The 16,127-nt window shown below is 37.9% G+C and overlaps 2 protein-coding genes and 1 long non-coding RNA gene across 3 annotated transcripts; 1 reads left to right on the top strand and 2 right to left on the bottom strand.

Moving 5' to 3' along the window:
- Window positions 1-1,020: 1,020 nt before the first annotated feature.
- Window positions 1,021-2,299, bottom strand: rps26 (ribosomal protein S26). Its single transcript, XM_077218688.1, has 4 exons — window positions 2,245-2,299; window positions 1,473-1,650; window positions 1,258-1,388; window positions 1,021-1,113 (listed from the first exon to the last, which is right to left on the bottom strand). The coding sequence occupies exons 1-4, from the start codon at window positions 2,245-2,247 to the stop codon at window positions 1,078-1,080; spliced, it is 348 nt and encodes a 115-aa protein (XP_077074803.1). The 5' UTR covers window positions 2,248-2,299; the 3' UTR covers window positions 1,021-1,077.
- A 6,988-nt stretch (window positions 2,300-9,287) lies between these two features.
- LOC143726011 (uncharacterized) lies at window positions 9,288-12,521 on the top strand. Its single transcript, XR_013198373.1, has 4 exons — window positions 9,288-9,390; window positions 11,432-11,597; window positions 11,720-11,980; window positions 12,188-12,521. It is a non-coding gene; the product is annotated as an uncharacterized LOC143726011 (long non-coding RNA).
- Window positions 9,895-15,332, bottom strand: wnt1 (wingless-type MMTV integration site family, member 1). The gene is made up of 5 exons (XM_077218963.1): window positions 14,711-15,332; window positions 13,979-14,084; window positions 12,586-12,839; window positions 12,161-12,426; window positions 9,895-11,917 (listed from the first exon to the last, which is right to left on the bottom strand). The coding sequence occupies exons 1-5, from the start codon at window positions 14,718-14,720 to the stop codon at window positions 11,426-11,428; spliced, it is 1,128 nt and encodes a 375-aa protein (XP_077075078.1). The 5' UTR covers window positions 14,721-15,332; the 3' UTR covers window positions 9,895-11,425.
- Window positions 15,333-16,127: the final 795 nt, after the last annotated feature.

Below are 16,127 nucleotides of genomic sequence, written 5' to 3'. Positions count from 1 at the left end.
TGAATTTGAAAAATAACAAATAATCTGTGATCTCTAGATTAATATAAAGGACAAAATGAAAAACTATTTTAGAGAACAATTTTTTAGTATAGTATGTACTATAAACTATTTAAGGCATTTTTTCTCAGTTCAGCCAACTTGTTTCAGTGCAGTATTTTAGTATTAATATATAGTATTTATTAATATTTTGAATTACCTTTTTTATATGTTTTCACAATTTATTATTAATATTCAGTTTTTACTTAGCATTTGTAGTTTTAGTCAGAATCAGAAAGAGCTTTATTGCCAAGTGTGCTTGCACACACAAGGAATTTGTTTTGGTGCTGAGGCTTCCAGTGGACTATACAAATACAACAAGAAACATAATACTACAAATTATAAGAATAAAAATATATGAGAATAAAAGTATCACAGTTGGGTTTAGTCAGAATAGACATTTCCAGATTTACAGATTATGAACATTTACAGTGTTTTGAATATTATAATAAATAAATCTAAATATAAGTAATTGTAACTCAACTGTTTAGATTCTAACTGTTAGTTTATTCTCAAATTAATGTTTTTTTCCCCGATAATGCATTCATTTCTATTGTAAGACTTGGCTTACATCGAGCAATCTAATTTACAGCATTTATTAATCTTTATTAAAAAACAATTTTTCATGATAGTTCAGAGCATTCATTAATGTTAACATATACATTTGATTTTAAAATTGTTAGTAAATGTTAAAATGACCATTTAGATTAGTTAACTATACTTCTACAGGATTTTTTAATGAACAAGTGTTTTCCTATTGAAAATGGGTTTCAGTAAACTTAAGACCACTCATGTTTTACACCATTTTTGCCTTAATGTAAAAACTTCAATTTAAGGTCGATTTAAAATGACTAACATCAATCAGCTTTATTTTTCCCCAAATGAACTCTCCGAATACAACAACCAACCCCAAGAAAAACTTTCTTGTACACATTAGAGGACAGCAACAGTTTCCATTTTTGATTAAACGAAGACAAGAGAACATTTTAGGTTTAGTCATCTTTATTTCTTTACAGAAACATGTATGCAAATATCTCCGGATCACATTGGTTTTGGAGGGGGACGTGGGGGACCACCCTGAAATAAAGAAAAAACATAATATTGTATTGATCAGTATTTTTATTGACAAAATAGAAGCAAATTTGTACGCATGTAATAGCTATTAAGCACAATAAGTATGCCTATGCCCTAATTTAAAATAGATAATGATGAATCACTTACAGCGGGCCTGAAGCGTGGAGGAGGGGTACGGTCCTTCCTGGCCTCACGAGAACGGTTCCTCACCACTTTGCTGTGGATGGCACAGCTGACGCAGTAGTGCAGCTTCACATACAGTTTGGGCAAAACGTAGGCTGTAGAAGGACAAAGAAATGGGTTCGATAAATGGTTTAAGCCTGTTTGTTCCCCTCCCTAAGAAGCCCCAGTATCTTACTCACAGTCAAACACACTGGCTTCAGAGATGTCCCTTACAGCCGCAGCCTCCACAATATTTCTGATGACAAACTTCTTGATGGCTTTGTCCTTGGGCACACACCGGGCACAGTTTGTGCAGCGGATGGGCTGGACATGCCCACGTCCCTTCTTAGCACGACCGTTATTCCTCCTCTTCTTAGTCTGAGAGATGGAGAAATAAAGTTAGAACTGGTTTGCAACCTTTAATTATAATCTGTTAATGCACATTTACAAAACATTTAGTTTTATTAGTTAAAATGTAATTGGTTGCTTTCCACTTGATACTTTATACCTTGATACGTTATACAATTTAACAAAACTGATGAGTTTTATAATGTGTATTTGAATTTTATAACGTCTGTACACCTATAGTGCACACAGGCACAGTAAATAAGACTTTTCTGTAATTTGTGGAGAATAGTGAAATCAATCCAAATTAAGATACCAAGAAATAGTAATACGGAATTTCTTAAAATACAGATAGCTATTAACGGGGGTAAAAGGTTAACTCATCGGTTTAAGATAAGATAAAAGACTGTAACGTTAATGCGTGTTTAGTGTAACGTTGCATGCGTGATACTTCAGGCGTAGTATCGTTAATGAATTATTATGATCAAAAACTATGAAAAACTGAGTGGTATTTGGTTGTATATGGAGAGATATTACTCCGAAATGTGAAACGAATGAAAAAACGCACTTGTCGCAATATCAACAGGATAAAAGACGGCGCTCTGTCTGAACGATTGGTAAACTCACCATCTTGATTTAGAGAAGCATGAGAGAGGACCGGAGATACTTTTACGTCATTTATATAGTGCGCGCAGCAGCCGGACGTCTTTGGGTAATATAATAAAAGCCATTATTCATTTTAAAATAATTTAACTTTATTTTCTTTATTATTATCTTAAACTTAAGTAAAAAAACAGATTGTAAAAATTGAGTGTTTTACCATGTGTTTTCAGGAGTGTTTTGTAGTGTATTTTACCTGTGATATTTGCAGATATATAAAGACGTATAAAGACAGACGGTCTTCAACGTAAACTGGTGCCATTTTGTGGTTTACAGCCGCAAAATAACCTGAGTGAAAGATCAATACAATTGATTTATTATATTCTTGGTAAATCCAAAGAATGCAAAGTATAAATTCGTGTGCATACGTTTGTGGCCCATTAAGACTACCACTAGATGTCAGTAAAGGCTTTGTTATAGCAAAGAGAACCAAGTCTTTCACCTTAATGCTTGTCAATGCTCAGAATTAGTCAGTGCAAACAAGCACCGAACATTGAGAGATACCAAATGTAGACGTTTAAGAATCAGTAATTGCAACACTTATATTGACTGACCAATAATCTAAATGTACTGGTCCTTCTCATTGTCTTTGTTGGTTAGTGCTCAGTGCACAGTGGATTTCTTTATGAACACTTTTGCTGTCTATAATACCAGTCATCGAAGATCAAACCACACCTCTGTGTGTACCAGTGTTGTCATTTTTAGGTGGATTTATGAGATTATGGACAATGATTGACATTTGGCTGATGTCCTCTGGTTTGCCTCTGGAAGTGATTACAGAGTTGGGTTGTGGAGTGGAGCTCTGGTGAAGGGTGGGGGCAGAACAGGGAGGTGTTCTTAAGCAAGCAGCTCTCAACATGCATGTGCAGTCTGGAAGAGTGAGTGTGTAGTTCCTGCAGTTGACTGTCCCCTGTGTCACTGCACTTAGGGAGCTGTTGCCAAGTCTTTTTTACAGGGTCGCTGATGGAAACTGAAAGGATAAAACCAGGGCCCTCTTACGGAAAGGTGCATTCAATCAAATACTCCCTCTCATTTTACTTTGACCTTGTAATGTGGCATTTAAGATATTCATTTCGGCGCTGGGACTTAGTCATACTTGTGGGAAAGTTTGCTGTGGCTATAATATTTGCATTGGTAAATTGAATTTGAGAATGGAAAGTGCCTGTGAGTGTGTGTGCAGAAGCTGAATAGTGTTTTAAGCCATCATGACAGTGTCAGGAATGTGTCAGTGTTCCTGTAACCACTATGCCCTTAAACTGCAGCAAATAAACATTCCTCCATTCATGTGTCAGAGCTGAACACTTGCCCACTGTTGCTGTAAAAACATAGGCAATAATTAAAACCAAAAACCCAATACTTTTTCCTTTGTCTTAAACAACATTTTTCTTCCAGTGGATTGCATTTCAACAAAGTACCTTAATATAGTTTTTTTTTTTTACCACCGAGACTGGATAGTATGGTAGTGTGCGAGACACTACAGATTACAATATATCATTTGCATCCACACAGGCAACTTTTGTGACGGCAATGCTGGAGGATTCTTAGCAATGTAGAATGGCTATTTGGGATACTTGATTCTGATTGGTCAATAGTGCCATCCAGCGGTCAGATATTTCCTAATATTTACCATTGTCTGTGGCAACACTGTAAATATCAAACTACTTAACGGCTAACTGAAACCGTTACGTTTATGTCTCCTGTATTACACCATGTATTCTTGTTTTACAAAAATGCATTTGTTTCAGATTTTTTGTGAGAAAGACCTCAGAGGACTTCATTAGCTATTAATATTGCTTTAAAATTCATCAGTGTTTGTCTTGTTGCTAGGCAGTTGTTTCGTGTTTTGTAATGTGCTTTTTTTAAAATTAACAGATGTTTTGAGATAATATACAGGTAAAAAATGATAAAATATATTATGTCTATATATTTTTGGTAAGTAACAACAGTGCAAACAACGTTGGACCTTTATTGACTTTCATTGTATGGACAATTTTTTTTTTATTTCATGTTCTGAAGAAAAAATGTATGCAAGTTTGAATGATGAAGGAATCTTAATTTTGGGGTGAACTGCCCTTTTAAGACCTTTTCCCCCCTGAGACAACAGTAACAATTCACTTTTTACAGCCATCAAAAAAATATGGCACCATTATATTTGAGCTTTATCTCTGTCATCATGTGGTTGCAGAAAGTGATTTAGCCTGGCTGAAAAACAGGCCTACTGAGAACCGTCCGTCACCTCAATAGACTAAATCAAGAGGTCATGGTCCATTAGTGAGGGGGGGCGATATACCTAAATCATTACTACATCAGGCCTGTTCGCCCACACACACGCCAACTTACACACTTGCAAAGACATACAGATATTATCATGCAGACATTACACATGCATACTCCACTCACACATTGCTTAGCATTACCCACAGATGTCAGTGTAATAGTTTATACTACCCACCCTCATTCCACAGACACATCCTCAGGAAATAAGTGGATTTAAGATTGTCACAGCTCCTATTTCTGTGGATATAGAGTACTCATACACTAAATAATGTAATACTCTCTCTCTCTCTCTCTCTCTCTCTCTCTCTCTCTCTCTCTCTCTCTCTCTCTCTCTCTCTCTCTTTGATCTTTCATGTCAATCTCATACCCTCAGCTCTGTTAAAAGCAATGGCATGTGTCTCAACCTCTTGATTTGTGCATTTTCTTTCATATGCTCAACTATTTTGTACTGAAACAGGAGGTTTGGACAGACATATCAAAGATCTTAGTTACGTCACAGTCATCAAACATGATTTGGTATTTGGTGTTTCTACTGCATTCAGAAGCAGGTGATATTTAGGGATGGGGAAATGTGCATGTGACCCAGAGTGCAAGATAAGTAATCAATGTTTTCGTTTGCTTTTTTTTTCTAGAAAAGCAGGAATGTGTATATACATTAATTTGGTCGATATTTATGAGTCCACTAGCATGTAGCCTAATTGGCTTCCGGGTATCAGGTATAAATGGACCCTTGCACATGATATGCAGGGGAAAAAAGTGAATTAATAATTTGTTCCCACTACTTAATAATTTGTTCCCTTGTATTAGGTCAATCTTGACCACGTTGAATTAATTAATTTCATTTAATTTTAATAATTGAATTCTGAATTCTTAATCATGGCCAAATGACATATGCGGAGCTCCATAGATATAGAATAAAAGCCACAAATCTCATTGTAGATGGATATTTTGGGAAATTTCACGTGTTTTTGTCCATACTATGAAAGTCCACAGGGTCCAGTGTTGTTTTGGACCCCATGGATCCCATTTTTTCAAGATATCTTATTTTGTATTCCACGGAAGAATGAAAGTCATACAGGTTTGAAGCGACATGAGGGCAAGTAAATGACGACACAATTTTAGTTTTGAGGTAAACTATCCCTTTAAATTAAAGTAGAGCCTATATGAATCAAATCAAATGATCTATTAGATCAGTGATCATATATCTAATTGCATTATGATTTCTAAACAATGATGCCAACTAATGCCCTGTCATCTTTAACATTTCTCCTCCTCAAGGAGCAGTTGCAAGGCAGAGAACGAGCGCATGATGGAGATGTTACAAGACTAGAGTCTTTGTGATGTAAGATGGCAGTTTCTCTGGAGCCACCATCTGCTGAGAGGGTCAGGCAGCATGCAGGGTTCAAATCTCCTGGATTCTGCCTGCTTCCCAGCTGCCATGCCCAGGCACTCCGAGATCCACACACAACCACACTTACACACCTCGCAATTATCACACACACTCGTAGACGCTCATAATCCCAGCCAGGCATGCTGCGCTGCCGAAACAATTCTCATCAGGGCTGACACTTAAGAATGTTTGGATTCTTGTCTTGAGGTACCAGTGTTTTTTCCTCCCTCTTTGGGTTTGTGCAAAATCCACACATTCTGTTGAACCCATGCGCCCACACTGCATCAGCCCTGCATGTGACCACTGCTCCACTGTGCTCTATTCAGCACGGTGACTCGAACTTTGCTCACATTCCATATACTTTCTTTGGTCCATTTTGCCCGTCAGCCTGTTCCTCAACCCTTTGAATAGGCCCCGAGCTTAGAGGGAAAACAATCTCCCAGAATTTTTGGAAGAAGCTGCTTGCCACTTTTTTTTTGTTTTGTTTTTTGTGGTCTATATATCATGTACCTGTCTGCTGTACTGTTCCTTTGAGTTTAAAGTGACTCTTTTCTTTCCTCGAATGGAAAGTAGTCATTCTACAACAACATCGCTTAGCCAAACTCTTACTCAGTCCAACCCAGTGAGGTTTTGTTTTGGATTTTTATCAAGTGATTTAATTTTTTGCCATTATTGTATTAGCTTTAAACCACGACTGGAAGGTTAAGTTTCTCGAAGTTCTTCAGAGACTCTCAAGGGCACTTATTGAATTAAACCTTTATTGCTCACTTTTGGAAAAAGAGCAGAGCACTCCAATTAAGGAAAGAGGCAATTCATCAACCCTCTCGACCATGTTACTTAATAGAGATGTACAGTTTTAAAGAGTTTTCAACTTGCAGTTTTGCATCTATCGCAATCTGCGACTCAGAATTTGTGCTTTTTGACACGTCGGTTGCATATGTCCATCACGCTCCTTATTGGCATTGGAAGTGAAATGAATAAAAAATTTTCTTGTGTTTCGAGATGCCTCCCTTTCCCAGCCTCCCTCCCTGCTTGCCGCCTGGCAGGCCCGTGTGTCAAAGGTGGCTGCTGCAGAACAGACTGTGGGAACAGCCGGTCAGCCTCCCCTGTCCCCTATTCCCTAACCAGAGGGGCAGCCATCAATCCAAGCCTGCTCGAACCCCTCCCGGCGCACACATCTCCGCAACCCTCACACTCGCTCCCCAATAATCCGCGGAAGCAATTTCATCTCGACTCGGGTGGCGGCCCATTGTCGCCAACTCCTTCAATCTTTCCTAATTAACTCTCGCTTTGTCCCGCATCCGAGCTTCTGGACTCATCTCTACGACATTCCGATCGGGGCCGGTCTTCACACTCCCGGGCAACCCTCGGACCCTAATCCCACTGCACCCCTCCCTCCCGAGTAACTCTTTCCATTTTTTTCTTTCCCCCAACCTGCCGATCACCTACTTACAGAGTTAGGTAGGGGCATTAACTCCTTGGGTTTTTTGAAAGAAGAGGACGAAGGGGGGGGCGAGGAGGAGATGGCCAGAAAGCGACTCCAACCCAGACAATTAGAACAATGGGCCGGGCCTGTAGGAGGCTAACTCGCAGCGTCACGCCTGGACGGTGGGGTATTTTGTCGGTTTAATGAATTGTCCGTCAGTCCCTGGCTGCATCACAGGCCGTGTAGAGAGTGGACAGCAGGGACCCAGACACTAAGTCGGTATTTATTACATTGCCTTTGTCACTAATTGAGCTAATTATCAGTGACTCTTCAGCACTCCCACAATGACAGTAGCCCTCCACCCTCCGCCTCCCTCATCCCACCAGTGCCTGGGAATGCAGCCTGACTTTGCTTCTTTATCCCCCTTTTTTATCTTTCTCTCCCTATTCTCACTATATCTTTACTGTTTTTATTAATGCTTCGTATTGTTTCATTATTTTGCCTTATAATGCACTTGCAAGTATACAGGAACTTCCTGTAAAGTCAAAGATCAGTTTCATTTGTTGTTTCTATTTTATTCAGTATTATTTACCATTCAAGTAGGGAAGCTTTTTAGTTATATATTTTTGATCTTGTTTGGGTTTATTAAGACAGTTGAATTGAGACAGGAAGTGAAAGGACTGTGATTGGGCATCGAGCTGAGATTCAAACTCAGATCGTCGGAGGTGCTACTATGCAATATGTTGAAGTGCAGCCCACAAGGTTACGGCTTTCAAAGAAAGTATGTATAATGTGCATTATTTTTGTCTCGTATAACTACACCACCAGTCAAAAGTTTGGAATAATCCAGATTATTTTTTTTAAGAAGTCTTTTATGCTCACCAAGGCTGCATTTAGGCTATTTGATTAAAAAAATACAGTAAAATAGTAATATTGTGAAATATTACTGCAATTTTAAATATCCATTTTCTATTTGAATTGATATATATATATATATATATATATATATATATATATATATATATATATATATACTTTTTTTATTTTTATTAAATGTATTATGTATTAGCTAAATGTATAAGCTGAATTACTCCAGTCTTTAGTGTCACATGATCCTTAAGAATATCATTATGCTGATTTAATGCTCAGTTTTTACCAATAATTATTGCTGCTCAATTGTTTATGATGGTTCTTATTATTATTCATGTTGAAAACCGTTTTTGCTGCTTAAATTTTTGTGGAAACCATACATTTTTCAGGAATATTTGATGAATAGAAAGTAAAAAAAAACAGCATTTATTTTAAAATAGAAATCTTTTGTAAAATTATAAATGTCTTAGTCACTTTTGATCAGATCAATGCATCCTTTTGGAATAAAAGTATGATTATTTTAAAAGTCTTACTTACCTAACTTTTGAGTGGTAGTGTTTCACGGTTTCCACAAAAATATTACGCAACCGGACTGTTTTCAATATTGATAATAAGGAATGTTTCTTGAGCAGCAAATCGGCCTAGAATGATTTCGAAGGATAATGTGACTGAAGACTGGAGTAATGATGCTGAAAATTCAGCTTAGCCATCACAGGAATAAATTACATTTTAAAATATATCAAAATAGAAAAGAGTTATTTTAAAATGTAATGGTATTTCACAATATTACTGTTTTTACTCTATTTTTCATCAAATAAATGCAGTCTTGGTGATCATAAAAGTCTTTCAAAAACATTTTAATATTATTTAAAAAAAAACATTTGACCAGTAATGTATATAATTAAAAAGTTGTATGTAGAAGTTCAACATTTAAACTTAAGCTTTAAGCTTAAGAACCTATGTTTATATTTATTATATATCTGTTTTTTCCTTTACTTTCTATCAGTTATCTGTGAGCTTTCTCTTTTATCCTGCCAACATTCCAGATCTCCTCTCTCCCATCGCTGTGTGTTCTGGGATGCGGATGTGACGACTACAGCGGTGCAGCACTCCGTCTGGCTGACCTTCAGTGGCCCTGCGATATGTTGCGGTGGGTGAGAGAAAGAATCGTCCGCCTTCATCCAAACTCTTGTGGTCGCGCTGGCCTCGGCAGCAGGGCGGGGGCAACGCAACCTGTCATTATTTCTAATACCATTTCTTTATTTTGTTTCTGATATTAAGTAAGTGAAGCAAAACCGCTAGTGTTTTGAAAACATACAGATTTAACGCTGTGTTACACCACTGCCCAAATTCCCTCAGCGGTTACTGAGGATTTAGGGTGCATAACTGTTCTAAGAAGAAGGCTGGTCTTGTGCTTTTGGTGGTGGGAATGATGTTTAGAGGAACGGATATACTTTGCACACTCACATTGTTGATTTTAGGATAAGTGCTTTAGACATACCCTGTTATACCAGGTTGTGGTTCTGAGAAATGATTGATGGATCATAAACTAAGCTGTGGAGAATATTCTGAGGAACATATGGAAAGACGAACCTGTTATTCAGCTCAAACTGTGAGCAGTGTTAGAAAATGAGGGGTTCTCTGAAAACACAGATAATGAAAATATAAACTTTATTGTGCTATTACTCTATATGAAAACAACTTTTCTAAACTGAGCTAAAATATTTTATCAGCGTTTTTTTTCTAACAAAAAAGCCATCATACAATAATAAATACTTTTCATTCACAATATTAAAAGATGGTGTTCAGTGCATGTAAAACACAAGTGTCAAGAGACAAGCAATTCAGGCATTTGACAAAGTACCGGTAATCATGTCTCTGAGATGTATGTGGCCTTGTTTTGATCATCCATTTGTGATCATCTGTATAAGTTAGCACACAACTGGATGGAATTACTCATAAAATTGTAAATAATAATAGTGTATTCACCCCACTTTCAGATTAAGTCATTTTCTCACATTGCAAGTTGCAGCATAAATATATAGATCATATCTATTTATAATATTTACAACATTTTGGTTATGTTAGCTGATATACAAAATACAGTTTCCATAATTGTGGCTCTTTCAAAAACATAAATGTGAACTGTTTGTCCACTGTAAACTAGGTAGTAGGGCATTAACAGGATTATCTTTACACACTTTTTTAAAACTAGTATGTACTTGTGCGTAATCGATGTAGTGTCTTTGACAACTTCTGACAGAAGTCTTCTTCTGTAATAGTAAACATGCTTATGTCAAAGCTGAATCGACGAGTCAATCTCAGGTCAATCTTAATTTTTCTCTTCCCAATACTTTTCCATCAGTACAATAACATGGTATACCACATAATAATAAATGGTATTAAAAAATGGCAGGAGACTCAAAGCAATGACGGGAAGTATGGCAGGTCCGAATGGGAAATCACGAGAGGTTGGGCCGAGTTCGGGATTCCGCTACATAGTAATCGGAAAAGGAAGCCCCATCCCTTGAGAAGCACTTCACACAGTTTTATATGAGACGAGTAAGACTGCAGCTAAAGAAAACAAAACGCTAAAATATTTTAAAGAACCGCCCTCTTGTTAGAATTTTGCACTGGTTTATGAGAGAGCATGCTTGTGGTTCGCTAACCACAGGAACATCTGTCAAACTGTGTCCAGTTACTACTTTCTTGCTTCTATGTTCCCCAGAGTACCAGAGATGGAGATCAGGAGAGTAAAAGACAAGCTAGAACCTCAGGACTGGTGGTTCAGCACCCTAAATTTTAAACGCCACCTACATGAACGCCTTTTCCTGCAAATAGTTGCGCAGTGTGTAGTGATTCTCGACCCATTTCTTACGATTTGAAGCCCTATGCTGTAGTAACATCACCAAAATATTGTTTTTCAAGACCTACCATCAACTAAGAGTTCTGCTCATGAACCTTTGAACTGTTCTCAGTAGTTAATACATTGAATATACTTGCCTATTCAACCAACAGATAGTGTTTAGTCCCATTTAACCTTGCCATCCTCTCTCTTTTCTCCAGTATTTAAACTTAACATGTTTACTCATTCCTATATAACCTCCAGATATCCCAACGGCCCCTTTTTTTTACCCAGCTTGGGACCCTTTGTCTCTAGTTTCTCAGTTTGTTGTGTTTGTTCATCATAGACACTGATGGACAGTCTGTGTACTGGTGCAGTTGAGGCAGCTCACGTGACAACACCAGTGGAAAGTACAGTGGCATCTTTCTGTGACCTGCTCCATTCGAGTCTTGTATCCCCTTCCACAACACAGCAGCTCGCACCCATCCAGCGCCGGCGAGGAACTGTTGCAGGTACGTCCCGATGTGCCATGCGTGCCTGTTTTGCCATTGTAGGAACAGAAGTTGGGCGACTTTTCAAAGTAGACCAGGTCCCGAGCCGAAGGGAGCTTATGTGCTGGATTCTCCGGTTCCAGGTGGCGGGGGTCGGCTCGGTGGGATGCACGATTGCTGCCTTTGTTGCCGTACACGACTCGGGATGCGCCATCGAAACGGTCCTTTAGAAAGTCTCCCACTACGCGGAAGCTGGGCAGTCTCATCCAGCACGTTCGCACAGTGCAGGACCCAGACATCCCATGGCACTTGCACTCTTGTTGCATTTCTGATGCGACTGTCTGTGGGGAGAGGAGAGAAGATGAAAGAATCTGTTGAATACAAGAACAACAACAGCAAATATTGTAATAATTTATACATTTATATTGAAATTCTGAACATTTTGAACAGATGAAACTGTTATTTTAGTAGCTTTCCATCTGTACTTTGGAAAAATCCATTTATTGATAAACCTATTCCTGACATACTGGTAATTTGATGAGACAAATGGCCTCGGAGAGTTGAGTGTTTAAGGGGTCTCTTACCATTCTTCCTGCTTCATTGTTGTGCAGGTTTGTCAAATACCGTAGATCTCTGCCCTTCTCACTGGAATCCACAAACTCTCGTCCGAACATCCTACCAAATTCCACATTGTCGCTGCAGCCTCCCCAGTGCCAGTCTGGCCCTCCAGGACCTCGGCGCCGGTAGTCGCAGGTGCAGGACTCAATGGCCCCCTCAGAGCAGGACCGAGCCACGGCGTGAGTAACACCAGCACTTGTGATGGCAAACACAAATGCGGTCTCACGGCAACCTAACAAAACAATAAGCACAACTTCTGACAAGCTGCATCTCCATCCAGATAATATTAATGTGTAATAATTATGTATTCTCTTATTTTATGGTATGAGATGAATAGTGTTCAGCCCATCATTTAAAGCTTTCATACTGCCATTTGAGAACCCATGCTCACCTCGGTTGACAATTTTGCCAAAGACGTTGGGGCTGTGGGTGGTCGGACAGTTCCAGCGCCGGTTACGAAACTGCCATTTGCATTCCTTGATGGCTGTGTGCAGGCCTGCTGCAATGGCGTGCAAGATGCCGGGGTTTTGCCGGATCAGTTTTCTCTGACGACGATTTAACAATGCCAAGCTTGGGTCCAGCACCAACTGTACATTCTTAGAGTTGGTGAGGTGATTGCCTGAGGATGCCACATTCACAATACCCCTGGTGGAGAAAACGAAAAATTGACTTTGGTAAGTTGGAAAAAGGCCATTTCTCATCTGAATGGACTGAAATGCTAAAACTTTGTAAGTTAAGGTCTTGGGGCTTTAGACCAGTTTATTATAATATTCTCATTTATTCTGTATGTTTGCCTTTTTGGTTTGTGAGATAAATATATTTACCCTATATGTACCTATATATTTAGGCTATTATATATATATATATATATATATATATATATATATATATATATATATATATATATATATATATATATATATATAGCCTATATATATATATACATATATAAAATCAAATTAATTATAATATAAAATAATAGCCTATATATACTTTTATTTATATAGATGAAAGAAGGAAGAAGGTAGAAGAAGTTCATCCTTTGTAGTGTATCAATCAGCTTTTATTATTTTTAATTCCCCTTTGACCGCTATTATGCATACGTACAGCTTTAAGGCTTTGGCTCATATGTCGTGTTTTAACCTACTCCGGAACGCTCAGCACATTACACGAATTCGACCCTGAAAACGACCTGGAAAGGAACTGCTCCCAACCATAAAATAAATCCGCATTTAATTTATCCCACATTGGATTGAAAAATCTTGTCCCGTGTTCAAGCCACACTGTCATAATGACTGAGAGAGATTGAGAGAGAGAGAGAGAGCGCGCGCCCAAGCAGTGGCTCTGAGTAAACAGGCTGAGAATCCATTAATTTATTTGGGAAATTAGTTTGACTTATAATATATTAATAATATATAATATACCTATAATAGTAAAAATATGTTTTCTTTAATATAGCCTATATAAAATAAAATAACAATGAAGCTCCGCATATGCCCTTCGCATGCTAACACAGTGTTTCACTTCAAACAACGGAATGACATTATAAATCTTTAGCTTGTCTAATATCTTTGATTGTTTAATTCGGGCCTACTACTGTACCATGCACTAAGCATCTAATAGACTTAGATATGTAGGCTATCATAGACATTGTGTACCAGCCAAAAGAAAAAGAGCACTAATTATTCACATTCTAGGGTGTACATGATATAGCCTACAACTATATCTTACATGACACTAAATGTCATAGTAGCTATATATATAAAAGGCCTGCTGTATCTTACCACCACCGGCCGCTGTTGTTGACCGCCCCTGTGCCAGTGAGAGAGGAGACCAGGAGGACACATGCCGCTTTGACTGCGAGAAGCAACGCGAGGACCCGCATGATATCTGAAAGGGCAAAGTTAACCAATTAACCTCAAATGACACTCCTGCAATAATAAACGATGTCAGTCTATGGTATGTTTTTCTATATTAGAGGAGCTGGTGAGCATCTTAACAATTATGAAATTAATAAAAATGGCAAAATAATTAGTGTAGTGCAATGGAATTATGATATTTATGTTTTATTTTAGCCTTTTATCGCATGGCGAATTTTATTATAGCATATAATAATACGCTTTTGTTTACATATGTGTATAAAGTTTTACACGAATGTCAGAATACTAATGTCATTATTCTGCATGTCTCCTCTAAAATTAGTCTACACTTATAAAGAAAAGAAACCTTTAAAGGTTTAGAGACAGCATAATCCAGATGCCATAAATAACTTTTTTATTCTTTAGTTCTTTCGAACACCATATGATGGTTTAAAGAACATAGGAACTAATATGCTTATCTAAAGAACCCAACATCAAGAACTTTTTAGTCTCCAAAGAACCATATAGCAACACACGAAACCTTATACTGCCCAAAAATATTTTTGGTGCTCTAAAGAACCTTTATTTTTGACATTCTAAAATTAAACAATGATAATAAATAAACAAGCAATTTGGTTGCATTACGCATCCACTTACCACTCCACATTCCAGTGCGACTGACAGCGTGGGTCAATGTTTATTCATAAAATCAGTGTAGAAGTCACAGAAAGGGTTCTGGATGGGATGCCAGTGCAACTGCTGCTGCTGCTCCTCTTACAGTCTGTGTGTTAGTGATGCTCTGCTCACAGCACTGAGCGCGTGGGACAGTCCCGAAGACCTGATCCCCTCGGTGACTGATAGGCGACACATTGTTCACTTATTGCAACGCTACAAGATGAATAAAAAAGGGATTTGCTGCTCTCATCTCCCTCTGTTTTTTTTCCTCCCTCCTTTTGAGTGGAACTGAATGGACGGATAGCTTAATTCTTCTCATTGGGCACAATGAATACAGGAGGCAAAACCCGACATAAAGGAGAGGAGATGAAGAAAAGATCCGTTATAGGCGCTTTAAATTACATATCATTTTGTAATCCTCGTCCAGAGATTCCTCAGATACATTCAAGCGAAATCATATAAAATACAGTTCCTTCAGGCGTCTTCAATATATGCAGAGCAGATTTATTCCTTCTCATTGCAGTGAGTGTGTGCGCGCGCGCCATTTGTGTCTTCAGTTCCTTCTGCTTGGATGGTGTCTCGAGACGCTTACTGTAAGAAGGGAATATAAAACCTCTAAACTGGCTTTTTTTACCCGGAGTGCATGCATGCATTACTCCCTTAACTGCGTCTCCTCCCTCTTTGCGCGTAAAAAAGTGTTTTTATAGATGTCCAAGCTTGCGCTCTGCACTCACCCGTATGTACTGTTTAGCCTGAATAAAGCACATCAAGTGGAAACGTCATGCAATGATTATGGTAAAAAAAAAAATTGGGCTAAATGAAAAGGAGAATATTAAAGACATGGGGCAGTGGTAATGCTGCTTCAGTTTCTCATTTTAAATGAGGATTGACCGGGGAGTGTAACAATCTTTTGTTTCAAACAACTAGGCTTCTTTTTTGTGTTGAGTCTCAAATTTTTTATATATTTAGCCTATATATGCCTATATATAGGCTATATTTGTCTGCTACAAATTAAATTGGTTAGATGTCTACAGTTTATCACTTAACTGTGTAAATCAATGTCAACTTCAATGAGGGATGTTAGGTTGTAAGGATACGTTGATTGTAACAGTAAAAACGTGGACATTTTAAATTGTGCACATTTATTTATTATGGTTATCAACTGTATTTGTTCAAAATAATTATTCCATCACCACCCCATCCTCATTTCATTTTAATCATTTAATTTAAATGTAAATATATTGCAAGCATTTTATAAAATATAGTCGGTAAAACTGGTAACAATATACAGACGGTGTTACACACCTTTTAACCTCAAAATTAATTATATATATCTTTAATTGTTTTCAGAATCTTACAACTTCTAATAGTAATTTAACCCCAAAGCAAACTCATTTCT

Source organism: Siphateles boraxobius, unplaced genomic scaffold, assembly GCF_051911475.1.
Source record: "Siphateles boraxobius isolate OS27281-9 unplaced genomic scaffold, OSU_SipBor_1 77, whole genome shotgun sequence".
NCBI lineage: Eukaryota > Metazoa > Chordata > Actinopteri > Cypriniformes > Leuciscidae > Siphateles > Siphateles boraxobius.
This window is presented reverse-complemented; position numbering and strand designations above follow the sequence as displayed.